The sequence below is a fragment of the Doryrhamphus excisus genome, linkage group LG2 (genome assembly GCF_037039965.1).
Source record: "Doryrhamphus excisus strain RoL-2023G ecotype Guam linkage group LG2, RoL_Dexc_Guam_v1.1, whole genome shotgun sequence".
Lineage (NCBI taxonomy): Eukaryota > Metazoa > Chordata > Actinopteri > Syngnathiformes > Syngnathidae > Doryrhamphus > Doryrhamphus excisus.
The window spans coordinates 483,846-510,703 of record NC_136358.1 but is presented as its reverse complement, the minus strand read 5'-3'; the positions used below and the strand labels follow the sequence as shown (position 1 = coordinate 510,703).

At 49.2% G+C, this 26,858-nt stretch overlaps 2 protein-coding genes across 3 annotated transcripts; one reads left to right on the top strand and one right to left on the bottom strand.

The window, feature by feature from the left end:
* exoc6b (exocyst complex component 6B) lies at positions 1 to 21,980 on the bottom strand. Of its 2 annotated transcripts, XM_058066055.2 has the most exons (22): positions 21,787 to 21,980; positions 20,427 to 20,592; positions 20,313 to 20,360; positions 20,147 to 20,237; positions 20,024 to 20,069; positions 19,271 to 19,475; positions 16,523 to 16,693; positions 14,753 to 14,821; positions 13,329 to 13,412; positions 13,167 to 13,213; positions 12,959 to 13,079; positions 12,814 to 12,885; positions 12,414 to 12,511; positions 11,713 to 11,818; positions 11,532 to 11,641; positions 9,249 to 9,360; positions 8,962 to 9,096; positions 8,705 to 8,893; positions 6,921 to 7,062; positions 5,772 to 5,845; positions 1,761 to 1,873; positions 1 to 331 (listed from the first exon to the last, which is right to left on the bottom strand). In XM_058066055.2, the coding sequence occupies exons 1-22, from the start codon at positions 21,942 to 21,944 to the stop codon at positions 202 to 204; spliced, it is 2,487 nt and encodes an 828-aa protein (XP_057922038.2). In that variant the 5' UTR covers positions 21,945 to 21,980; the 3' UTR covers positions 1 to 201. The 2 variants fall into 2 exon arrangements, with proteins under 2 accessions (XP_057922038.2, XP_078650519.1); XM_078794393.1 differs by lacking the exons at positions 1 to 331; positions 1,761 to 1,873 and having other exon boundaries at positions 5,829 to 5,991.
* On the top strand, positions 21,504 to 26,759 carry tkfc (triokinase/FMN cyclase). Its single transcript, XM_058066058.2, has 18 exons — positions 21,504 to 21,963; positions 22,422 to 22,497; positions 23,418 to 23,607; positions 23,673 to 23,777; positions 23,854 to 24,041; positions 24,110 to 24,188; positions 24,282 to 24,371; positions 24,482 to 24,516; positions 24,578 to 24,662; positions 24,731 to 24,820; positions 24,892 to 25,008; positions 25,114 to 25,233; positions 25,489 to 25,626; positions 25,693 to 25,799; positions 25,866 to 25,972; positions 26,206 to 26,239; positions 26,307 to 26,399; positions 26,542 to 26,759. Exons 2-18 carry the CDS (start codon positions 22,492 to 22,494, stop codon positions 26,698 to 26,700), a joined length of 1,743 nt encoding a protein of 580 aa, XP_057922041.2. The 5' UTR covers positions 21,504 to 21,963; positions 22,422 to 22,491; the 3' UTR covers positions 26,701 to 26,759.
* Positions 26,760 to 26,858: the final 99 nt, after the last annotated feature.

Sequence of the window (26,858 nt, the reverse complement as noted above, 5' to 3'; positions counted from 1 at the left end):
CTTTCCATTTATTAATTAGGCACATATTCATGTTTCCCTCACCAGTAGTCTTCTATTACTACAAACTCTACATTCAAGTTCCCTCGTCACTCATGTCAGTGCATCCCTTTATACAAACATACACTCTATTGCCATCACAGTGAGGAAGACCAGTGTGAAGAAAAGCTAAAAAGGTGTGTGTGGGGGGGGGGGGGGGGCCTTTCAGGTGTGCTGCTGTTGTGCAATGACATTGCGTAGCTGCTTGATGACGGTGTCGATCAGTTTCTGTCTGTCACGGTCCGTCTTTCTGAACTGGGCGAAGACGTTGTTCTTCCTGCTGCTCTCCCGCATCCTGACACACACACACACGCACACGCACACACACACGCACACACACACACAGTAATTAAGACACTTAAGTTTGCTTTGATTGTGATTGGATCAGCACCAGTTGGTAGTCCGCCATTGACTGCCGTGCTCTCCTTTAAAGGACCGATTATGCTTTTTCCACTTTTCTGCCATATAAGCCAAGTTAGAATGTTGGTAAATGAGGCCAAAGTTGGAGGTCAGATGGAGGTTTGCTCATTTGGAAGTGAGCCCTAGAAGAATTTTGAGATGAAAGCTCGGTTTTTCTAACACCAAAATTTGTGATGTGCGACCCAGCCTAACTTATGCAGGCTGCAGATTGACACCACTAAATGTCAATGCAAACCTACGTATCCGGAAGTCCTCGAGAGCACTTGGGAGTGTGCCTGGGGGGGTGGAATAAATTAAACGGAATGTTTGGTACGTGAGCAGGAAACACACGGAACAGCTGCACAAAGAGGTGCAAAATCTGGAAGATCTAGAAAGCTTTATGTGCTGGTTATGTGTGTAGCTGCTCTGTAGGAGTCCACAACTCAATACAAATGGCCGACATGAGCATAGTAGGTCCCCTTTATGGATGCCACTGAAGGGGACTAACTCGTTATGATGATGAAGGGGACCAGCACTGTGTTGGGTCTCCATCTGGGCCATGTTGAAGGAAATTAGCTGTGTTCTTCGTCTTGGTCTTAAGATGCAGCCACAGCCATCACCGCACAGAAAGTGATTACTACTGTAGTAGTATTAGTACTACCTATGCTGTGTCCCATATAGATAACTTCCACCTGTACACTTAATTAAGTATACTGTGTACACTGTGTACTTAGTTCCTGAGTGTGTGAATGTTAACGGTGTACCACACTTACCTCCATTTCCTGTTTTTGTACACCACAGTTTTCATATGATTTGGTTTTGGCCCCAGGTTTGTGTTGGTTTTGCTACAATATTGCATCTAATCCAACTAGTCTGATTGCTGGATGGTATCATTCTGGGAAATCAATCATGGATGAACTGGATTTGCATTATTTCCTCCCTTTACATTGAACCCTTTGGTTGAATTCATAACATTAAAAATAGATTTTTAATGGTGGATTACAACTTCTCAAGTTAGTCCCTCTCCTTTTCAGTACAACCGGATACATTTCAGTGTGAACACACTTTGGCACTCCAGTGACGACATGCAAGTACGGAAGTACCAACTGACCAACTGTCACTCCACATGTTCAACAGCACACATGCGTGTTCACACTGTTAGCTGGACGTGAGTTATTACATGACAACGTGATGACACGCCATACTCACGGCCTCAACAACCTGCCGGTACACAACAAACAAAGCAGACAGAAGAAGAAGAAGAAGAGGAGCTGAAAGGGAAGTAGGACATGTGAGGAAGAGGATGAACCATGACAGCCACTCACTTCTCCAGCAGGGCCAGGGCGGTGTGAGGGTTCACACGCAGATACTTGCAGCTGGCTTTCCCGTAGTCTGCCAGGTAGCTGGACCAGTCCCACTGCGTGAACAGCTCCAGCAACTACACACACACACACACACACACACACACACACACACAGTGAAGGGACACCATCATCTGCCTTGAAGTGACCCACATTGTTGCATAACACACACACACACACACACGTGCACACACACACACAAGGCAGGAGCCCCAGTGAACTCTGGGTAACACCAAACACACAAGAGAGAAACCATATGTGAGCGAGGGATGAGAGAGGACGAGGGGGATGGAGAGCGAAACCACATGTGAGAGGGTGGGCGCTTGGAAGGAGTCGCACACCAGAGAAATACACAAGCGACAACAACACAGCCTCGACCTTTGACCTCCAAGTGCTATTGCCGACGTCCACGTTGGAGCGAAACAGTTAATCAAACCATGTTAGCGTATAAAACATGGCGGCCCCGCCTTAAACACATTATGATGTCATAGCTGTCAACATGGCCGCCGCCAATAGCTGACTTTGTGGGTTAATCTCTTCTAATCTTTCTATTCTATTAGTGTTTGAAATTAACTGTGGAGGAGCAAATGCAATGATCACCCCCCCCCCCCCCCCCCCCGAAAAAAAGTCTTACTGCGAGCGAGTAGCATCAGACCAAATAGTTCATGCCAACAGCCCGAGGTTAAAGGTCACTAAAAGCAGGTAAAGCCACCATATTGACGGCCTGTCAGTCATCACTCTTTAACACCAATAAGCTCCTTGAGTTAGCAGGTGCTTGACAGAAAATCATCACTTTGACAGCCGTCCGTCAGCGGTGCTCTCAGAGGTGGGGGGGGGGGGGGTCACAGCAGACATGTTGGCATCCATCGCGGCGTTCGTTCCGACTTCCTAAAAACACCGAAGTGCTCGGCGGCGCTGCGATGGAGAGCAGTCGTCTGTCAGCGGTCAGATAACCCCCCCCCCTTGCCGACAATTACGTCTCACAAACGTTCATTCCTCGCCGGATTTCAGACTCAAGAGGTCACACAGGCTAAGAGGACACCTGTCAGTCATCCAACCTGCTTTAGCTACGCAGGCCACATGTTGAAGAAACACAAGAAACAAATGAAAAGTATGCTTTTAAATCCCAGTATGTCTGCTGGCTCATCACTGGGGAAGTCTTTTAAGACGCAGATGGACATCACTTGACCTTCAAGGCCAGAGGTTATCAGGCCGAGCCGCCGTCTCGGCATCAGCCACATAAGCTAGGGGTGCCCTAACTTTTTCCAGTGAGGAAAATGAAAGGATTTGGAGGAGGACAATATAATTTAGTACATGAAAAGACGGTCCATATGTGGGCTGGAAGGCGTTAAGGAGCAAGTGGCTGATGCATGCTGGGAAAATAAGGAGTAATAAAGATAGAAGAGCGGCTAATAACTGGCCCATCAGCATGTTCAACCGCCTGCCTCGGCAAGAACCTCAAAACAGGAAACACACACGCAGGAAGTGCGTGATGCAAGTCTTCTTGGTGAGACTGACAGCGGGGTCGGCGCTGATAGTGCAGAACAATGACCCGACCCGGTCAGCGCATGTGAACGTCCACCGTGCACGAGCCCGAGGTGCACGAGCCCGAGGTGCACGAGCCCGAGGTGCACGAGCCCGAGGTGCACGAGCCCGAGGTGCACGAGCCCGAGGTGCACGAGCCCGAGGTGCACGAGCCCGAGGTCCACTCGCGGCGACTGTCAACGAGCTGACCGCTGGCTGACCACGAGTTGGAAGCGCCGATCCCGTCCAATCGGGTGACCCCGAGTGGCTCTGTTGTCCTGACCACTGGCTGACCTGTTGTCGTGGCGATAAGGCCCAGCCGCAGACAGGACAGGAAGTTGAGGCGGAGGTCGAGAAGCGCACACGGCGACCTCTCCCACACCAGCACCAGCTTCCACTCATAAATCCGCAGATAAGAACGTTTTTTTTTTGCTTTCTGCCATTAGCCTCGCACTGGCGTGCACGTACGCACGCACGTACAGTATGCATGTGCAGGGAGTGCAAAGCGGGGCGCACGTTTGCCATCAGATAAGAGTTTGGGGGGCCTAAAAACAAGTTCCCACCCTCCCTGGGACCAACAGTGATCCCACTGACCTCCCACTGCACCCATCGTGTGTGATCAGGGTGAATACACGTAGTACTCACTAACTTTCTACGTACTACTATATGAATGTTGGTGTTGTACAACTGTATGGACGTAGATATCCTTCAAGATTACACTGAAGATGTGGGAAGGCAACAGGAAGAAAAGAAAAGGCCGGGGGGGGTCGAAAGGCCATATTTTGGTCTTGTCCAGATTTGAATTGAAACCATCTTGGCTTTTCTGTGTCCATCAAAAACGTCTTTTTGTCTGTCTAAAAGCAGTCACGTCTGAGTGTGTGTGTGTGTGTGTGTGTGTGTGTCCATCTGCTGCTCATCCTTCCTTTGGGCCTCTTTCACCCTGCTATTGACGCCCCCCCGAGGTGGAGAGACCACCCCGCACGTATCACTTTCACCTGACTGGATGCTTTCAATCGCCATCAACATCTTCATGCATTCAGCGCTCCTTTCCTCTCGGTCGATTCAGAACCGGGCCAGAACCTTTTCCCTTCACTGGCGTCCAAGCGCCTTCCTGCTCTCAGGGCTGACAAGGTCAGCGGGTTAGCCGTGTGGCTCAGTGCGACGGCTCGGCTCGGCTCGGCTCGGCCCGGACCTGGACTTAGGGTTAAGGACTTAAGAAGACGAGTGCTCTCGTGTGGGAAGTGTAGAATATGGGAACGTTGTCGGTGTGGCAGCACGAAACAACGCCTGCACGTCTTTCTGATAGTCCGCCCGGACGAGTAGACATTCCACAGAAATACACACGGGACTTCCTGTACTAAATAGTTTGCAACGCCACACAAAGCGCAGATGCGAGCGAAATGTGGATCAGCTCATCGTTTAAAACTAAAAGCAGCCGACACAATTCCTCTCCATCCGTGTTCTTCTAATGTGTGTGTGCGCCCGCCTCGGGGGAAGCGCCATGTCGGCCCGATCCCAGGACCCCGGAACCTCGCGGTACACCAAGGTCCGACCACACAACTGACGGCGCCGTCAGAATGATTTATCGAGCATTCACGGGTTAGTCGCTCGCTCCAAAGCGTCGTCGGGCGCATATGAGCACGTACGGAAGCGCGCGTGAGAAGGTGGCGGTGGCGCAGGCCAAAGAATGCGAGTGTGAAAAGGGACGCGGTGGCACATGACGTGAGGTGTGAAAGCTTCTTTTGATTTGATGAGAATGGCGGCAAAAACAATGAGTGGAGGGAGAAAGAAAGCGGAGCCGGGAGATGGACGGGAGGCAGGAAAAGGAGGGACGAGCCGAGGAAGAGGAGGATGAAGCCGAGGGGGTGTTGAAGTAAACATGGACGTTCCTCCAGAGGCACTGCATCATCCCGACAGGCGCAGAAAGAGAAGCGAGGGAGGGAGAAAGCGGGATTGTGACGGAGGGATAAAGGGCTATCCGTCTCTGTCCGTCACCTCATTCATCGTCCCCGCTCCGTCCTGCCGGCCCATCCGTCATCCGCTGTCACACGCACACACTTTCACACACTCACAGCGGCGCGAGCGCCGGCGGTTGTGTTGGGCCCACACGGGATACTTCCTCCTTCGCGGAGGACGCCATCAAGCTTCGCTTTGGTACTCGCATCATTCCCTCGCCGCTTCCTACGTTTCATCACAGCCTAATTCAGTGGTTGGACGTCGTGACGCTCACACGCGTTCACGCCGACGCCACTAGACGTGTGGACATGCGCTTTATAAATATCCCAAATATGGTTCCCGTTTGCATGTTAAAGGACGCTTGTTGTGCCACAGTTGTCCAAAGGGAGGAGGAAGACGAGGAGGACGGATGAAAGGGACGCAAGAGGAGGAAGAAAAGATAGCGTCAGAAGAAAGGAAGGAGAGAGGACGACTACGACGGAGACAAAGACCTACTTGTCTCAAGTCACTGAAGGCCAGAAGCAACGTGTCACCCTGGAAGCCTGCGACCGGGCCGGCTCTGGCAAAACCTGTGGGAAAAAGACAAACCCGCCCCCCCCTCGGTCCACCCCCGGAGCGAGGGAAGAGAGGAGGAGGAGAGAAAAAGGAGGGTGAATAATAAAAGACCTGGTTGGATTCGCTATGCATCAGGACAGATTGGCAGACAAATGACAAGCTGAGGGCGGGGAAAGGAGGGGGCAGGGGTGGGGGCAGGGGTGGGGGCAGGGGTGGGGGCAGGGTGTCAGAGTCGTGTGTGTGTGTGTGTGTGTAGCAATTAATGCCGTTAGTTGGAGGTGATGCTGGTGTGTGTGTGTGTGTGTTGGGGTCGTATGGAGTGTGAGCAGGGGTCTCAGCGTCACTTGGCGCTGGGAAACAAGCCCATTGGAGAGGAGAGGTGTGGAGCTAATCTCTTTCACCAAAATGGCGGCCCATACACAGCGCGGCGCCGATTACACGCCTGCCATCTCCGCTGACCCCGTGACACACAAAGGCCTTATCTGGTTTTGTTCCTGCTTTGCTTTTCCCTCCAACCCTCAAACCCCGACGTCCGTCGCTTCCTTCCAGCAGCGGCCATCATGGCGTCGCCATCATGGCGTCGCCATCAAGCTTCCTTTCCCTTGTCATGTCCGCCATCTTTCTTCTCGGCTGCGTTTGGGATTCCGGGTTTTATTTCACCTCTAATCCCTCCTTTCAGAGTCATTCTAGCGCTCCTCTCATCCGTGTATGTTTCTCTCTTTTGTCTCCTCTTTTTTTCCATTCACACCTCATTCTTTTAATCCTATTTTCCCTTAGCCTCTTTCATCCCATTCCGCTTCCATCCCGCCCTCTCTTTTCCCCATTTAATCCATTTTAAATTGTGTCCTTGGCTTCTTGCACATGGGATAACTTCTCATCTCATCTTTTGTCCATTTATCCGCCTCTTTTTCATGGAGTTGGCAAAAAGATGAAAAAAGGTTTGAACACAACACAGCGCCCCCCGTTGGCTCCCGATGGAAACTACACTGGCAGAATGTTGGAGCGAGTGTGTCGGAGTGTGTAGAGTACGTTAAGATCCGGCTTTGGGGATATTTGTGCACAGAAAAGGAGTAGCTTGGCGACACTCACCCTCGCATTCGTGGACGTCGGCGTTGAACTGGTGCAGCGCCCCCATGGAGATCTGCTTGACCTCGGGGTCCAGCAACAGCTGCATTAGCGAGGTGGAGATGTGTTTGCACGCTGACATGCACGCCGTCTGCGCCACTTTGCCCTGAGGAAGACCATCAGAAGACTCAAATACGCACTTTGGCTTTTGGCGCCACTGTCACCACGTTTGCATGCACACGGTATTCCTGTTTTAGGACAATAGTTAATAACCTTTTTCACTGTGAAAATTCCACAATGTGGAATCAAGGTCATTTTTCAGAGATTTAAAACCAGATTGGACCTAGGGAAGGGGTCCCAATCTGTTTATTTGTACTAGTTTTACACTAGTATCTGAAAAACGTCTTATATACAAATGCTTTTGATCCACGCATGACGCAAACCTGCCAAGGCAAGCATTTACTTTTGTACCAGAAACACTGGAAATATGCTGATGATCACGGGAACGTTCTTACTGCTTGTGGCGGCAAACACGTCTTGTCTTAAACACAACAGCGACCTTAAGTCACGTGTGTGTGCACGTGCGTCACAGTGGATTCACCCCACATGGAAATGGGACCAGAAACAACATATTACAAGCAGCTCTGAGTCAGTCTTAACGGGGTCAGGCGACGGACACACAAACGGTGAGGAGCCGTGACGACGAGCACTGAACACCCAAGGATCCCTGAGGTGTGCGTGGCATGAAAGGCCCGTGAAGCGTTGATCTTGTCAACATGTTCCCTTGAAGCCTCTCAGCGTCGATCATCTGATAGTTCAGTGGGATCAGCACACGTCTGCCCTCGTCTAAAACTGGAAAGGGGACAAGGACTGGTGCGCATGGATAGTAACGTGCATCACTCGCGTCACACGCCGCATGCTGCTAGCTAGGATGTGGGGGGGTCAAAGTTGAGGGGTTAACGAGGGCAATCGAGCCGTTGTCATGACAACGCAGATACTCACCGGTAAGATAGCATGTTCTACGGGAGCTCCCTACGGCGAGAGACATAAACCAGAAATATTTGGTGGTTTGCCACCTCAGTGGGCACGGAGCAGGTGGCTTTTCAGAATAAAACACCCTGGAAGGAAGCAAGCGTTTAACATGCAGCCTTGCTGTCATCATGTGACCTCATGTGGGCACCTGGACGCGGCCTTCAACGGCTTCCCATCTCGCTCTTTTTCTGCTGCACACGTACACTCTAGTTTAGAGGGTCATGCCACTCAGATTTACTGATCCACAGCATCCGATCTGCTTAGGCGGCCCCACTCACGCTCACAGTGTGTGTGTACGTGTAAGAGGGCGACGGGGTCACGTCCAGGGCTCGTGGGGGTGTAAGGTAAAGCTTCTTAGAAGTGCTGGAAAACACTTAGCTCAACCACTGTGTGTGTGTGTGTGTGTGTGTGTGTGTGTGTGTGTGGCCTTGTGACCCATGACCACCAAATGTGTGCATCTGTCTTAAAATGGTGTGTGTGTGTGTGTGTGTGTGCGTGTGTGTGTGCGTGTGTGTGTGTGCATGCGTCAGAGTAAAACGATGAGATGTTTCCCGTGAGCGCCAAGAGGTGGAGCACTATGTCGGGACGATGCGATGATGTTCCAGCAGGTCTGTGGAGTCAATAACCTGAGCTGCCGTGTAATCTGCTGCTCACCTCTTAATGAGCTCAGCATGTTAACGAGCTTAAACCAGAACAAACCAAAGCGGCTTGTGCTGCCCTGTGATGCGTCATGCTGACGTCCACGTCCACGTCCACGTGCGCGTGCACACACTCACAGGCAGGTTGGTGAAGACACTGAAGGTGCTCTTCAGGAAGGCCATCAGGTCCAGTAGGTAGTCGCTAGCAGTCGGTGCGGCGCCGGTCGGCACGCCCGCCATCCAGTCGTAATCCGCCAGCTGCAGGAACTGGTCGATTTTGGCATTGAGACTCGTGTAGATCTCCGCCTCAGCTGCGTGGCGTGCATCCTGCCAGGGCCGACACAAAGCAGGCTCAGAAAGATGACATTTATTTATGACCGCTGATCTTCGCTCACCTTAAATGTCGACGTCCCATACAGCTTGGTGGCGTTGGCCGTCTCCGGAGGAACGTTGGTGATGTTTGCTATGAACTCCTCCAGGAAGTGGCAGCTCTGCTCAAGGTGGGTGGTGTTGATGATCACCTGCACCAACTGGACACAAGCCAACGATCATCACCATCATGACCACCCAGCACGCACGTGACCGTAGGAGCGCAAAACGAGCTGGAAGTACTTCCACTGGAGCTACGCAAACAACATTAGCCGCTTCCCTCCCAGGGAGGTGATTTCATTACACACGCTACCTCCGCCAGGCCCACATTCTTCTTCTTAATGGCGTACTGCAGACAGTGGCTCAGGGTTCGGGTCAGCAGCAGATTGGTGGATTTGCGGATCATGTCGTCCACCTCTGTGGAGCTGACAAAACACACACACGTCATTTAGTGACTGTGTGCAAACCAACAAGGACAATTTCATTGAAGAAGTCAAATTCATGTTACATTGGAATACATCTTGGTTCAACATGTCCAAAAAGGACATCCTACCTACTCCCTCTCAGTTTCACAGTCATTGCTAATACATTTCTTTGCTTCATTAGTACATTGAGTATTCTAATCATCTCATATTGAGCGTATGTAGTTCTTATGGGTTAAGAGAACTATTGATTTTGTAGCGTTTGAAGCGTCCCTCAAGCTGGCCTGAATCCAGACAGAGGGACAGGTGTGGACCAGCACATGTGAACAGCAGGAGGCCAAAAGTCACGGGTCAGTACCAAGTGCAGGAGGAAAAGTAAACCATGCACATGTTGGTTTGGTTTTGTTGTGTGCACGTGTGTGTGTGTGTGTGTGTGTGCGTGCGTGTGTGTGATTGGGAGTTCAGTTCCACAACCCTGTGGCTAATAAATACATTCCGGACAATTCCCTCAATTGTCTGTGCCTGGAACTTAATCTAACACACTCACTCTCTCTCTCACACACACACACATTCGCTCACACACAGGCACACACACATTTGCTCACACACACACACACACAAACACACTTCTGCTCACTCTGCACCTCTCCAAGAATTTTTTCCCCCTGCTTTGAATTGTCGGAATGTATTTAGAATTCCTTTACTTTTTTGGAAACACAGTAAGTTCCAAGTGTTGCTCCCCCCCCAGGGCGGCACAGCATGTGTGTGTGTGTGTGTGTGTGTATGAGGGAAGAGAGTGGCAAAAAGTCAACGTCCGCGAGTGAACTCTGTAAGCACACAAATATAGATGCACCGCAGGATTTCGATAGAGTTTCATTGTGTTCGCCCCTGCCATCAGCCACAACAGATGTGGGGGGGGTGGGGGGGGATAAAGGAGGTACTAAGAAGAGGGGAGAAAAGAAAAGAAGAAGAGGGTAATCATCATTTCCGATAAGTGTACGAGACATAGCTCATGGCTTAAAGAGGCGAGAGTGCTACCTGTGCGCTCCAAACCATGAATAGACAAGCCATCTCAGATCCGATGATAACTGTACCGCGCAAACTAACAAACACAACATGGCAGCATTTGCAGAGGCCAACATGGACCCGTGTGGAGCGGCGAGGCCAAAAGTGCTTTTATTTTCTTTCCTCGCACAGAACATGTTCTTCCTCAGCAACACCCCTGCTTCGCTTTCACAGCTCAACACGTTCACGCCCGCACTTTTTCAGCACAGACGTCTGGGTGCTCCGCCAGGACACTGCCAATCACCAATGCAAATGGGGGGGGTAAGGTCAAAAGTCAAGGAGGGATCAATGACCGCCGTCCCGCTCCGTCGTCCTGTCTGCTTCCGGAGCCGTGTGCATTTGAAGCTGGCAGGAAGGCCGAGGAGGGTGATTAGTGCCATTAGGGCTGTGTGATTAGTGCGGCCCCACCCCTGCTCCTCCCGCCTCCCAGACGACACACAACCAATTCACTTCCAATCAACCCCCACCGCTCAGGTCAGACCACCTCAAAACATAAGATGTGACATCGTCAGCCATTACTTATTGCAATTTTCCTGTGTTTGTGTGTGCATGTGTGCATGTGTGTGTGTGTGCGTGCACGCCCGCATATGACTGGCCCGGTCCCAGGTCTGTGGAGCGCAAGATGTTCCCTGATTGCTCGTCTCCTCAGTGGAAAAGTAGCTGCTTTGTTTTACTTCATTCTTCCACAGAGCGTAACCAACAGTGCGCACGCACACGCACACACACGCACACACACACACACGCACACACACACGCACACACAAGGTTAGTGTTTAACCTGGAAAGAAGACTGTACATACGTGCGTGCGTGTGCGTGCGTGTGCGAGATGAAGACGAGTATGAAAAGAAAGGCTGCAGTACGAACACAAAGAAATGAAAGACCGAATGAGTACAGCGCCACCTGGTGGTCAGACCAGCCCCGTAAGAGACCACCAAGGAGGCTGTTTGTTTCCAAGCTAGAAAATAGGCCATGAAAATTGTGCGCGGTGTGCAAATAACAGGAGGCATAGACCGACTACAGTCTGGGACACAGCAGGCTTGGCTGTTTACACGCTGCAGGAAGAATTTTGATGAAGGAGGGAAAAAGAAGAGCAAGGGCGAAGGCGTACCTGAGGTGAAGGTCTTCAGAGTACTTGAGACAAGCATAGATGAACTCTTTGAGCTGGCAGTAGACTTTTGGCACAAACTGGGAGAAGGGAAGCTTCTTGGGGAAGGGAAGCTGCACAAAACACTTTCTCATGTCAGTTGAAATCTTTGATTCAGCCTCGGTGTCCCTCCTTTGCCCTCTACCTTGTCTAGTTGGGGGTCTTGCAGGGGGAACTGGGAGGTGTAGTGTCTGTACTCCTGCTCTGATGACACCGGGATGGGACTGTAGTTGTCCTGGTCCAACACCTGCCTGGGGAGCAGAGGCAGACGAGCTCAGCTAAGAACTTTCTATGCCGCTCATCCTTCTCCAAACATACGAGCATCCCAAAGGAGGGGGGCCTGGGGTGTCATTCTAATGCCTGAGGTTTTCTTAGCCCCCCTCCCCTCTTTCATCACCCCCTTTCTTGTTTGGCTGTGGAGACTTCGGACGTTCCAACGTTCCATGGAGAGGCCATGAACCGGAGAGCGCTCCCTCTCCAACAATGCAACACATTCCTGTGGCTTTCCCGTGTGTGTGTCTGTGCGTGTGTGTGTACGTATGAGCAAGGAGTTTGAGTGTGTTTGTTTGTGTGCTGGCTGGCTCGGAGAGTCCCACTGGTGTCCCTGCACACACCAAGAAACAATGGCGTGCGGTGCCCTCACATACATCTCATCAGGGCACTACCCATCCTGCTCTAAAACACTTCCTGCCTCTGGATGCTCATTAAACTTCAAAACGCCGACATTTCCCACAGACTGCTGTGCGTCCTTGTGCAGCGGTGTGCCCTTTTCACCTTTCAACCCGAGGAGGGGGGAGGGGGGTCAGGAACATGTCAGCCGTTAGAAAAACATGATGAAGCGAGTACCTGAAGGTGATGTTCCATCTCTTCAGCAGGATTTCTCCATACTGCTCCCTCATCTCCAGCAGCATGTCAAAGAGCTGGGTGACCGGGAAGCCGTAACCCTGTGGGAGAAGCCAACATGGCGGCCGTGTCAGTGTGGTCAGTTAACCCTTGCCGTTCCAACAGCCCGTAAGGTGACCTTGGAAGCCTTACTGTATTCCAATGACGGACTCAAGTCAGACAAAAATGCCAATGGTCCAGTAAATGTAAATATTGAACCTTCGGAACGCCTGATCCTAACTTGATGAAAGCCTGTGTCGAATACTCCATTTTTGTAGTATCATTGACATGTTTGAAAGCTGTGGCCCCGTGTTTTCCAGTCCATATGGTCAAACTACTGGTCTAGTATTTTTATTTACCGTACCTGAAGTGTATCAGCAAATAGCACAATGAGGTTCTTCAGATCCAACACAAGGTCTGGGTCATCACAGTAGGACTGAGGACACAGAGGAGTGCATCAGTGTGTGTGTGTTTGTGTGTTTTTGCAACTGTGTGTCTGAATGCCCTACCGAGTGGGTCCTCAGAGCAGCCACGATTTTAGACAGCGCCAGCTCCCAGAGCTCCTCCACGTAGGCTCTGTTGACCAAACCCTGCGTGGTGTGAAGGACGTGGTCCTCCACCACAAAGAACCTGAGTACAACACCACACTTCCATGTTAGTTTCAGCACTTTTCATCTTCAGGAGAGCACTTCATTTGCGATGCACTTGTTAGCTTACCCAACAATCTGGTTGAAGTAGTGCCTGTATCCCTCCAGAGTTTCATGCTGGGGAGGAAAACAACATGAAGCTCATGCAGTGGTCACACGTGGAGCAAAGTTGTGTGTTACTGTGGGGGTGGGGTGCCGTTAGCGTGTGCAAACAAAAACACTGTGATCATACCATGTTAGAGTGCGGCTGCAGCACGAGGCGTGCCTGTTTCCTCCTTTGCTTTCGGTAGTAGCTCTCAAACGCATCACGCAAACCCTGCAACACACATGACGGCTTCGAGTGGGAGGGTGTGTGTTATTACATGACATCACATCAGTGTGGAAACGCCACAGAGGGATGCATGCGGAAACATCAAATATTCATATCATGATATTTTTCATTTTATATGCTAATATGCTAATATGCTAGGATACGGTACTTCAGGGCAAAAACAGCTTACATGTACACCGCATTATTTTTTTCTCGTTATATTGCGCTTTTTTCTTTTTTCTTCCCCCCAACCCAAATCTACATTATTAGTAACTACACACCAGCGATGTGAGAAGTCCCAGTCATATAAAAACATGTCCTACTGGGAATAAGTACACCATGACAGACTGGAATGATGGGAACGTTCAGATAAAGTGATTGTGAGTGTGTTTGTGTGTGTGTGTGTGTGTGTGTACTTAAGATAAAAGTTTGGTTCGGCGTCTTTGGTCCGACATCAAACTAAAAGCGCACACACAAAGACAACTGTTGCCCCTAGTATCTCTTCCTTCCATTACGCAGCGGCACCTTATCACTGCCTACTCTTGGCTCCAAGGCAGCAGACACACTGCTCTGTTTTAAGTTTTTCTGCTGGTACTCTGAGATAGCAGGAGCGCTACTGAGCAGATAACGAGGTAAAGTCACGGGCGAGGCACACAGTGGGATGAAGGAGAGGAGTGTGCCGTGTTGAAAGAGTTAACCTTCTTCACCTCTGAGGTCGCTCCACCGCAGGGGAGACATTAATATCACTCTCGCTGATGTCACACTCGGCTACTAGCTAACGTGCACCCTCGCAGACCACCAGCCTAAACCCTCTGTGACCTCTTTCTTCGCCGTCATGTCACCCAGTTAGCCTCTCGCTAACCCCCCTGTTCCCTCTATCGCTCACTTTCTCCTTCCTGTCAAAGTTCATGCACTTCCTGTCCCCCCCGCCACGGAGCGCGCACACACACATACGATGAACAGAAACAGTCGACCCTCTGGATGTGTTGGCCCGGTCACAACCCCAAAGTGCCTGTGGGCGTGCACGCGCACACGCACACGCACAATATGTGGAGCTAACCCAGTCATGGCCCAGTCAACACCTCCTCCCATGTCGCCTCCGCTCCAACTGACGCACACGCACACACACGCACACACGCACGCACACACACACACACTGCAGCCACCTGGTTGGAGTGCGGCCAGGCCTGAGCCTGAGCCAGAGGCCTCTTCTTTCTGCATTAGAACCATGTTGGAGCTTTCCCATAAGGCTACAACATGTGCCTCGTCACTTCTCAACAGGAGGCTGCTGCTTGTTGTTGTGATCACTCGTGCTACCAGAACTTGGAGCCTAAAGATGAGCTCACCAGCACTGTGTAGATATGAAGACAGCGGTACACGGGTGAGAAGTCCACCAAGTCCTGAGCGCCACTGACCTGCACAGAAGCAAAGGAAGTGTCAATTAGTGACTTACTTTAAGTGTGTATACGATACTTAGACGAGTGATGGGTCTGGGTCTTGGCAAGGGACAAGTCCCTTCCAAAAGGTGCCATCCAACCTTTGCTACTGCTTTGTAACACACTCGATTTTCTGTACATAACGCAGGTACTATTACTTTTATACAGTACATAAGTCAAGACATGAACAAAATCACATTAAATAAAGTAGTGCTGTCAATCGATTGAATCACCATTAATCACATTTTGTCCATAGTTAACTCATAATAATCACACTGAATCGCAGATAGAAATAAGTTTTTATTTATAATAAATAGGAATGTAATAAACGATTCAATACGCAACCGCAACAATAACTACATCAAATTTTATGTAAAGGGTTATTAATTTTGGAAATATGGATCATTATTCGATTCAACAAATAATAGAGGGCCATCCAATCTGAGAGTCAAGCCACAAGGTGGCTTTGGATTAAGAGGGCATGATTCGTGGACTGGTACTGGGACGCAAGCCGGGACTTGATCAACCCGGGCATCCCAGCCGATGTTGCAAGACCCAAATTTAGCTTTGACTTGTCCATTTGTGCTCAATATTTGCTCGTGCTTGTAAGGCCGCAATCGACGTTAACTAGTGTTAACTTTGACAGCCCTAAAAAATAAAAAATATAGGAATATAGATCATTATAAAAATGGCACCCCTGACCTAAAAAATGATTTTGTTCAGCTGGCTTAGCGTTTATTGAACTAAAATGGCTTGGTTTTAGCATCTTTAATGAACAAAAGTAAAAGTGGTCTACATTCTTGACATTTTTCTTTATGCCATATTTGTATTCTTATTTGAGAAATGTATTTATTCCAAGCAGTTTGCAGTTTTTTTTAGCTTTTATTTTTAAAACCATGGAAGTCGTTTTATGTTTGATATTTCATTCCTTGACCGTACCCTAAATGAACCAAACAGTGACCTTAAAACTGCAGTGCCATGGAATCATTAATACGGCGTAGCATTACACCACTCGTTGGACGGAGCGGAAAGGAGTGGGGGGAGGAGGCCAGGGAGAAGGGAGGCACGGCAGACAAGAGGATGACATTCCAGAGACGAGGAAGGCGAGCAAAGAGGAAGAGCAGGTAAAAAAGGCTCCAAAGAGGAACGGAAGAGTACAAAGAGAGTAGAGGAACATAGGAAGAAGAGACTCAAGGGGACGGCCGTGAATGACGGGAAGGGGAAGACGTGCCAGGGGCAGGGACACTGTTAGGTTGGCATCGGCGCCGACGCGGCCGTAACCCCAGCGACCGCGGGGTCAAGCCTTTGTGGGAGCCAAGGCTTGAAGCAAGTTTACAGGACGTAAATAAGGCAAAGGGGACAACGGGGACCTGCAAAGAGAATGGCAGCACCAAGGTGACAAGTTCAGCCTCATTGTGCTTGGCCTTCCTTCAGCTCAAACACATCGGTGGCATAAAAGAACTCAGATCCCGCCAGGAGCTACTTGAGGAGTTCATTGTCCTCCTACTTTAAGTCCCTTTGGCAATAATGGCACAAGTTGGTGAGTAAACATCCCCGTTAAGTCCCACATTCCCATTAATGCTCTACTGTTTGTTTCTGCTTTTCACTTCAACACCAGTTTTACAATTTCACCCACCGGGTCCAATTGTTTGTGTGCGCGTGTTTGTGTGTGTGGCTCACGTCATCATCTTCCTCTCCATCCTCCACATCCAGGATACCGGAGTCCAGCTCTGAGAGCGGACTGCCAGCCTGCCCGTTGCTCTGCATGACCCCAGCGGCTGCCAGCGCTTGGCCCCTTGGGCGCCGGCCAACGGGAGAAATGGAGTTGTCCAGCGAGCGCTGCAGTTGGGCCTGAAACAAACACGCCAAACTATCAACAGTGCAAAGTTCAGATGAATGAGAGCAGCCAATTTGTGATGTTTGACAATGATGCCAGCATTCCGCCGCCACTTTCCCTCGTTAGCTACATGAGGGCTGAGAGATTAACACGTATGAATATGGAATTGTTCACTCGTGACTGTCCTCTTGCATTATGTATATGAATTCCAAGCAGGAAAACTCCAGACGGGACATCCCAACTGGAGATCCCGTTAAGTCATTGGAAGCAGACAACGTGCTACTTTCTCCAGCGGGTGCCCTCCGCCACCCTTGCTGCATGCGCACGCATGTGTGTGTTCAGTAACTAAATACAGGTAATCAATCTTCTTCCACTTCACAGGCCCAACAATCTGTTTCCCATTAGTGTGTGAGTGTGTGTGTGTGAGTGTGTGTGTGTGCGTGCGTGCGTGCGTGCGTGTGTGTGTGAGAGACAAACTACTGAAAACTCAGCAGAAGTCAGAGCTGCTCCTTTCCTCCAAGTAAAAACGTGAAGAGGCGAGTGAGGGACTACATGGAAAGATGAGGACATGGAAAGACTGGAATGAAGATGCAGAGATGGACAGGCGAGAATGTGAGTGAACAAAATGATGACACAGCACAAATATTTTCTCCTGAATCCAGCCAGAAGGTGAAAAAAATGACAAGTTGAACCAGAACAGACCCGATTTAACTAGACTGAACCACGTGAGCGTGGAGACAACCTTGTTGGGGTTCTGGAACAGCATCGGTTGTGATACACCTCGATGTCACCGTTATTCCTCTCCATCCTCTCTTCCGCACCTACTCAGTCTTTCTTTTCCAAGCACGCGGCGGCAGACAGTGGCTCCATTGTGACCACCTTGCTCTCCTTCCCAGATCTATTTATTTTCACGTGGAGGTACCAAGCACTCGAGCTCATTTGTACCATTTGAACTGACAGAGAACGGACTGGTGGCAGGAGGAGGGGTTGGATTTCCGAGTGGGAACATCTGATAGAGTCTCACTATCGGGACAGTCTCCCTCGTAATTAGCGGTTACTGGAGGCAGCACTTAGTTTCCTCAGGGACTGCAAGTGGATTTTCCACACCAGTGGTTCTCTAATTGTGGGCCAAAAGAACCTCAAGTCAACGAGGAGGGCTGACATGGATTAGGAATAATCATCCGGGTTTACTGCTGGCTCCAGTGGCCGTATGGAGGACAGGAAGCAAGAGAATGGAGGTGACTTATTTGTTGACTTGTCTTAACTTAGAACAGAAATGAAACGCTTTCGGATCCAAGTGTGCCTGACAAACTTCCAGAGGAAGTATTGATGAGAATCTCCTTCGAGGCTCATCTGTCTGTCACCAACAATTCCTTCCCTGTTCCTGTCCCAAACCTTCATCCCGCACTTTCACATAACAACATTCCCCAAATAAACAAGAGGCCTAGCTGTGAGCTGTGGACACAAAACACACACACAGACAACTTCCTTAGCCTTGGAAAACACAAAAACAATGAGGTAAGTGCTGAAGAGCAGGATTTGCTCTAATCACAACTTCCTATGCAGATCCACTCTCAACCTGGAACAGATATGCTCTTTGCTGGAACTGTCCAAAACCCGGTTGTGCTACGGGTTCACCGGTATTCCTCATTGTGGCCAACGCTGAACTCCTGTCAGGAAAGCCACAAGTCACTGGTACCGATATGTGGATGATACATACTGAAGGTTCAAACCAGACGTCAACAAGTACAAGACTTCACCAAGCACGTTGATTGAGTGGACCAAAAAATAAAGTCCACACGAATCAGGACCTGACAACACAGAGCTGATAATGTTCCCACCATCCCACAGGCCAAAAAGAAAGAACATCAATCTGTGGTTACCCCAGCGGGTTGTTGTAAAAAGTGCATCCAGTTCCAGAAGGAACAAGTGCAAGGCAGATGAGGAATAAAAAAGTGATTGATGCAATTTCATAGCTCCCTCTGAGAAACTTTAACCAATTAACCAATTCTAAACAACACAGATAGGCTAACACATATCTCCCCATGTACAATTCTGTCCTTTTATCCTTTCTTAAAAGATTCAACAATTTAGTGTCGCGGAGAGGCTTCTCGGGTTGTGAGATTGTCTCCCAGGATGCAACGTCCCGCACCGTGCTGCGTTTACTGAGCGCTGAACACAGTAGGACAAACGACACTCAAAGCTGAACATTATCAATGATAAAATGCAATGTAAATGATGGGCGTTCTAACATTAAGCCTGTAACAAATAAACACAACACAGCTCCATTGGTTTCAGGTGCATTCAGGACTACTGTCCCGAGTCAATGGAATACTAACACAAAGAGAAAACTATTCTTGGTGTGTCTCTACTTTGGAGAATAAATACCGACTAGAGCTGTCCTACCTACTGGTGATGAGAAGCAACCTGAACTCGTTGCAATCGATTCAATGCCCTGAGAATACAATGACCTGGAGTGTGTGTCCTTACTTTTCTAAATGAGCCCAGATAATCCCACTATGCCATCCATTTGTGGTAACGAGTGGCTAACTAGCACCTCCACAGTCACACAATGGTATTACATGACAAACCTGTCTGATGGCCGTTTCTCCAATCTTGTCTGAGTGTTTCCGGATGCTCTCCAGGAAGTCTTTCAGCTGCGTCATAGCCGTGTCCCGGATCTGTGTCCTCAACTTGGGAATGTTTTCCGCCATGATGGTACAGAACCGGTACTGGCCTGCCCTGGGAAGACACGTTTGCTCCAGCTGTTCCAATGTGCGCAGCGCGGGGTAGTACCTACACACACATACAACACATTTACTTTCTCTTTTAAACATCTTAAGTTCCTGTGGGACTAAGAGTAAAATCAGCTCAATAACAGATGCACTCCACACACGCACACACACACAGGCATGTGATGATGTGCACTGCATGTGTATCACTCACACTGTTGGCTGACCTCACACTGCTCTGTGCACACTGAGGGGACAGCAAGCAGCAGAAAAGCACATTAACAAACCATTAATTTAGGACTAAGCAGGGCTTCTGTCCTCAGGTCAGAGCCAGGCCAGGCAGAGCGAGGAGAGAGAGGGAGGACCTTTGGAAGCTATTCACAGATCTATGCCTCCATCTAGTGGATGGTAGCTGAACTGTCATGATCACAGTACATGTACAGACACTGACTCAACAATTGCAAGTCGACAGGTTTTTCTCTTCTATTTTCAATTCATTTAACTTGATTTTTGTCCATATTGATTTCTCAAATGACTTGATATTTACAGGTAATTGTGCCACCTGTTGTGTTGGAGATGAGATGACACCGCATTGGAAATGACTCTCATTACCTTTTGGCCTCCATTTGTTCCTGAAGGCGAGCATACATCTCCAAAACTGGCACACAAAAACACACCAGTTGTTAGTAATTCTCTCCATGATTGGACTTCATTTTGTGAGTGTGTACCCAACACCTGGCAGGCAGAGCGTCAGCTTGTCCATTGTGGTAGCGATGTTTCTCTGTTGCACTCGGCACTGCCTCAGCTCCTCCATGGAGCTCATCAGCTGCAGAGTGAGGAGTAGGAGATGAAGAGGAGGTTGCGACTGCGGATAGATGTTTTTGTCATTCAGCCAACTTGCCTCTTTGCCGTCACCCTGAAGGGACCTGTTGGTCTCAGTCACCTGACTCTGTGGAGGTAAAAAGAGTAACAGGTCAGAGCCTGGTTGAGTAGTCCTCATCTCCATGCGTGTTACCTTCAGTTTCTGCGCCTCTCCTCGCACTTTCAGAAGCTCTGTGATGGAGTCCACAAAGCCCTGGAAGTGGTGGTTGCACATCTTCTCTATTTCTCGGTCGTGATTCCTGATCCGAGCATCCAGCTTGTCCATGAACAGGCCATGTTCCTGGCCATCGTACACTGACCTGGACAGACGGAGGAACAAGGTCACCTGACTTCCTGTTGGCCAGCGATGGCAAAACATCTTGTGTTACAATTTTCCTGTGTGGTTTATTTAAAAACACACACACACCTGTCTACAGTGTGAATACCCCGACCTCCTGTTGGCCAGGAAGTGTCTTGAGTTGTTGATGAGGACAATAGAGAGAGAGGGAGGTCTGACCTGTTTTGTTTTTTTTTTTTGCTACAATCACACTTTGTTGTGTGCGTGCTTGTCAGCTAACCATGAGTCGGGAGTCCTGACCCATGACAGTACCAGTGTGTGAATGCATGGACAGAGATCTGTGCCATAGATGCTACAGTAAGAGAAAAATCACAGACATTTATTGGTAACAACAGTCCCACCAAGTTGACATGTTCTGATCAGTTCTACTATTAGAGAAGAATGTTGCCGCCTGCCTCATCCTGCTCACCATGTAAGCACGCACGCTTCATTGTTTGAACCCCAGTTTTCTTGGACTGCATTGCTTCCACTGGCCAGCAGGGGCAGCAAAGAGCAGCACGTCTTCTCCAAAGCAATTCCTCCAACTAACATTTTTCACTTCACTTTGTATGAACAAGACAAATGTCCCAGAAGCATTTCTTTCCGCAACAAAAAACAAATATGCTGGGTAGGAGAAAGCGACTGTGACATTACAACATATAATACATAGACGCCCCCTAGCGACCGGGAGCAGGATACGTGATGACGTCACTGCAATGTGATTGGATGTTAAATATGTGCCATGACAACACTGACAGCATATCATGACTTTGTTTGTCAAGACATTTGTTAAAGCCAGCACAGACATGTCCCACAGAAATGTTGAAACAACAAGTTGACATTTTTTACGTTCGGTAACACTTCATGAGGGAATGTGGCTCAGGTGTTAGGTCGTAGACTTTTCACTAGAATAGTGTTGAGTTCGAGTCCCAGTTCGTCTGTGACACAAGTGAGCAGAATTACAATGAATTAGCAGAGTCGGCTAATGTTAGCCTACTGGATACAGACACAGGAGCACTGGGCCGGGCAGAGACCAAAGCGTGTCCTGGTATGAAGCGAGTTAGCTGGCCAGCTAGCTGTCCGATAATGGACGTAGGTATTTTAAAGTTTGGAACTAACCAGCTGGGCGACACCGCCGTACCGGGTGGAGCAGCATAGCCGTAGCGGAGGAACTTACCGGAGAGTCGGCCCAATACAGTTGGTGTCCGTGCTCTCTATTTCGCGGAGAATTCGCTCGTGCTCGGCAGCTGTCTCCACACTCACCATCCCGCATCTTGTTCCGGACGGTCCCGAGCTGGGCTGAGCAGAGCGGACGATCTGGGCTCCGTGAGTCATGGCGAGCCGCTGGCCGGGGGTATGTTTGATGTTGTCCCGGTGCAGCCCGAATGAGCGGGGTCACATTCTACAGAATAAAGCTTCAGCAGACACCAACTAGGAGTTTTGCCTAAAATATATATTTATTACTGCTTTTTACTTTAGCTGATGGTTTAATAATCAACAAGATATTAAAATGTCACGTAGCCGGATGTATTTGGCCTTACGTCCATTATGTCACACAGCAACAGCCATTTTTGTAACTATTTTGCACTCAGAATAAAGAAAACTGCAATTTAACTCGGCGGTAGCCACAACTTGTGACGTCGACTAATGTCAACCACAACTGAATTATCATACTTTCAACTCAATAAATCTCACCGGGGTCAAAATTCAAATGTAGGAAATTTTTACATTTCAGTTTTAAGTTAGAGAATCGTGATTTAATAGTTTAAACTTATTTGCCTCTTAACAGCTATATTTTCTTTTGTTTTGAAGGGACGACATCCGGTTCTTTGGTGCTAGTTGTGACGTCACCGCCGCGAGGGAAAAGTACATCAAAGCTGTCATGGAGGTAAAAACTAAAACGGAAGACTACAAAGCACATATTAAAACACGACTGTCCGGTGCCTTTACGGATACTTTCCTTCTTTTGGCGATTTTAGAACGCAGAGATTTCCCTTCGGTTTCCCTCCGGAGAGATCAAAGTCCGTGTATGACAAGCTAAACAACTAGCTAGGTTAGACGTTACAATCTTAACTCACGATAATAAATATGTTAAAATCTGCAAGTTTATCAATCAGGCATTGACATTTTCCTATAGTTTTTGTGTAGGATCTCATTTGACTTATGGCAGTGGACCAAAATCCTGATCTCGGCAGTGAACCTGCACAAGCTTTCCCCCAAACATTTGCAGTATATGTCGAGAAAGTTATATATGTATTTACATTTCCAATGTGCATCTGAAGGGAATTCTAAGTAGAGCTTCAAACTACAGAAAGAATAAATGCGAGTGAGAAGAAAAATGTCATTTATTGTAAACAACCTTGAAACTGACATCAGGTGTTCAACCAGCTGTTCAAAAGTTTAACCTCACAGCCTTTAAAAGCCAAAAGCAGTAAGGCAGTCATTCTAAGCTTGTTAAAAGATCCTGAGGGTTATTGGACAATGGCCACAAAATTGTCAATTGCAAATTTCCACAAGGCCACCAAACATGGGACACTAAAAAGTGTAAGAAAGTTTTATGAGCCTTGACATTGCTGATGGCTTTTAACATTGCTGGCATGACAAGGAGATCCCACCTGAGATATTTTCGACATGGCACAGTGGAGGAGCCGCCATCATGATCTGAGGTGCTTTTTCCTTCAGTGGAACAATAGAGCTTCAGGTCGTGCAGGGGCGTCCAACGGCAGATGGCTATGTGGAGAAATTAGAGTATTTGAGTGTGTGCATCAATTATAATGCTTAACCATTTGTTGTTTCACTGCCGTGCAGACCCAAAAGAAGCTCATCAACTCTGCAGAGGACTGTGTTGATGAGGCTCTTTGCGGCCTCGTCAGGGCCTCCGGTGGCCTTTCTCTGCTGCGGGGCCACCGCGTCGTTCTGCGGTCTGACCTGGACAAAGTGAGGGGCAAAGTGGCGCTGCTGGCAGGAGGCGGCTCGGGGCATGAACCTGCGCACGGGGGTATGATCACACGTGGGGGGTGAGACTGTATGAACACTTTGCAAACGTGGGCGTGTTATGTCCAGGTTACGTGGGTGCCGGGATGTTGTCTGCAGCAGTAGCAGGAGGAGTGTTTGCGTCTCCGCCTCCCGCCAGTATCCTGGCTGCCATTATGTGCCTGCACAATGCTGGTAAGATTACACTTTCATCTGTACAGGTAAATCATCGGACACAGCTGAAGTTTTTAATGAGTTTGTGGGTCCCCAGGAGCGTCTGGGGTCCTTGTCATCGTGAAGAACTACACCGGAGACCGCCTCAACTTTGGATTGGCCACAGAGCAGGCGAGCAACCGTGGCGTGGCTGTCAATATGGTTATCATTGCTGATGACTGCGCCTTCGCCTGCCCAAGCAAGGCCGGGAGGAGGGGCTTATGCGGCACTGTTCTCATTCACAAGGTGAAACACAAGGAAAAACATAACAGAAAAATCAACAGATCGAGGATGGAAGGAAACTTTCCCCTTAGCTGGCAGGTGCCTTAGCCGAAAAAGGCTGCTCGTTGGACCACATTGTTGCCATGGTGACGGAGGTGTTAAAGGGCACAGGTGAGGCTCCGTTGCTATCAAACACGGGGTACCTGTGGAGATGAAAAGCCTTTTTGGCTGCTTTAATGTTCTAGGTACTGTGTTGTGTTGCAGGTACACTTGGAGTCAGTGTGTCTTCCTGCAGCGTTCCCGGATGTCAGCCTTCCTTTGAGCTTCCTCCAGGGGAGATGGAGATCGGCCTGGGTGAGAATGGAGGAGGAACTCTTTCACTACAAACGTCCACGTGTTTACCGCTTGTGAGGCACGATCACCGTACAGTACAACCAAACTTGTTTGTTGTCCATCTCATGCAGGGATCCATGGAGAGCCTGGTGTCAAAAGGTCAAAGGTATGTCCACAGCTTTATTTGTATTTGTCAATTGTAAATTCACAAATGAATCTTGTATCAGGTGGCGTCTGCAGACGAGGTGGTGTCAGCCATGATTGATCACATGACAAACACAGAGAGTCGGTCTTGCTTGCACCTGAGGACAGGTAGCCTCCCTCAGTTTACAGTTTGGTGATTTGTTTAAAACGGATGTGCACGCTCCTCTCTGACATAGGCGACCAGGTCATTGTGTGCGTGAACAATCTGGGAGCGCTGTCCCGTCTGGAGATGGCGGTGGTGACGAGGGCTGCCATCATCTGTCTTGGTAACGACACATCATTCATGTGACTAGCATGTCAACAAACATGTTGTGCTCAGTCGTTACTATTGTTACAGAGAATCGTGGGATGGTAGTGGTCAGGGTGATGTCCGGGTCCTTCATGACGTCACTGGAGATGGCTGGAATGTCGTTGACCCTGATGACGGCCAGCCCAGAAATACTAACACTCTTTGGTAAGAATTTGCTCCTTGAAATCACTAATCTAGGATGCTGGCATGAAGCTAAGCTAAATTCAAACAGCAGTCGAAGTGAGCTCGTATGAATCTAATCCACTGTAGATGCCAAGACCAGTGCCCCTGCCTGGCCAAATCTCAGCACTGCGTGTGTGAGTGGACGCAACCATTTCATGGAACCCCCTAGTGTACCCGCAGCAGCACATGGCGACGCACAGCCTGAAGGTTTATTCATCCTGCACTACACACACATTCTGTACATTTAGGAGCCTCAACTCGTGCTGTGTGGTAAATATGACACGGCCAAGCCTGATGTATTGTTGGGTGCAGCGGGGGGGCAGCGTGGTCTTGACCCTTCGTTCATCTAGAACCGGGTGCAGCAACCCGCAGCTCCGGAGCCCTTTACTGAGCTCAACACCGAAGAAGGGGAAATGAATGTGAAACATCCGACTCACTAAAGGCTGCTGACCCCTGTGCTAGGACCACACAGTCCTTTGCTGCGTGCAGTGTTGCAGAGGGTTTGTTCCACACTTTTGGAAAAACAGGAGGAGCTTAACTCTTTGGACCGTGCTTCCGGGGACGGCGACTGCGGGAATACTCATGCGCAGGCGGCAAGAGGTAACAACACAAAGCAGCAGACGACACAAAAGATATACAAAGACACTGACAAAAACACTCACTCAGCCATTCAGGTGTGGCTCCAGAGTCATGTGGTCCCCGGTTGCCCCGGGCAACTGTTATCCGCCCTTGCTAAATTGGTGCAAGAGGGGATGGGCGGGTCTTCGGGAGCAGTAAGTGTTACACTTTGCTTATTGACTTCACAGATTTTGCATCCGCTCACTCGTCACACGTCTCAGTTGTACAGCTTGTTCCTCACGGCAGCGGCCGGTCACATGATCGAGGGGCAGAACAATGCTGCAGCATGGGCCAGCGCAATGCATGCTGGGACACAGGCCATGAGAAGGTGGCTCTTTATCTCTAATCTATGTGATATTGTTACATGAATATTCAGTCTGAAGTCTTCCAATATACTGTAGGCTGGGTGTCCGGGCCTCAGTCTATTTGTGGCCAACAAGTCGCTGAACACACGTTATGTTTTAGAATGAAGTTAAGTCAAAATAAATAAAAAGTTGCCCCGCACACTTCCTAAAAGTATGGACACCCCTGCTTGTTCTAAAACTTCCATGGCACCAACAGATATGGCGGTGCTGATCCAGGGGACAGAACCATGGTGAGTAACCTCGGGTCCAAACTAACATGCAATGTTTCTTGTACTCACCAAACCGCAACCTCCTTAGTTGGACGCTCTGTGCCCTGCCGTCGACGAGCTGTTGAAACTAAAACCAGCGCCTCCTGGTGGCGAGATGGCTGTTCTGCAAGCTGCTGTGCAGGTGCAGTAAAACAACCTGGACCTGTTTTGTGGTTTTGGTCTTCTGTTTGTGATTGCGCAAGTTTGAAAGCCTAAAAAAGAAACATGCTGTTGCTGGTTCATTTGATTCCCTAACGGTCTTTTCCTTTGTACTCCGTGCTCAGAGAGCTGCTGCTGGTGCTGAATCCACCCGGAGCCTGACAGCCAAGGCTGGCCGAGCGAGCTATATCGCCTCAGAGAGACTCACCCTGCCCGACCCTGGGGCCAAGGCCGTCGTCGCCATTTTGAGCGCTGTGTATGAGGCACTTGAGGAACAGTGGTAGTAGAAATGGGAAAAGTTAAGAATGACCTTTGTGGAACAAATAAAGTTGTGGAGACATGATTTGATTCCCCTATTCATGGCCCACGTCCAGCACCACTTGGACACCCTTTGATGCTAAATGTCGATACAGGCCGCTGCAGCAAAGAACAAGCAAGCCGA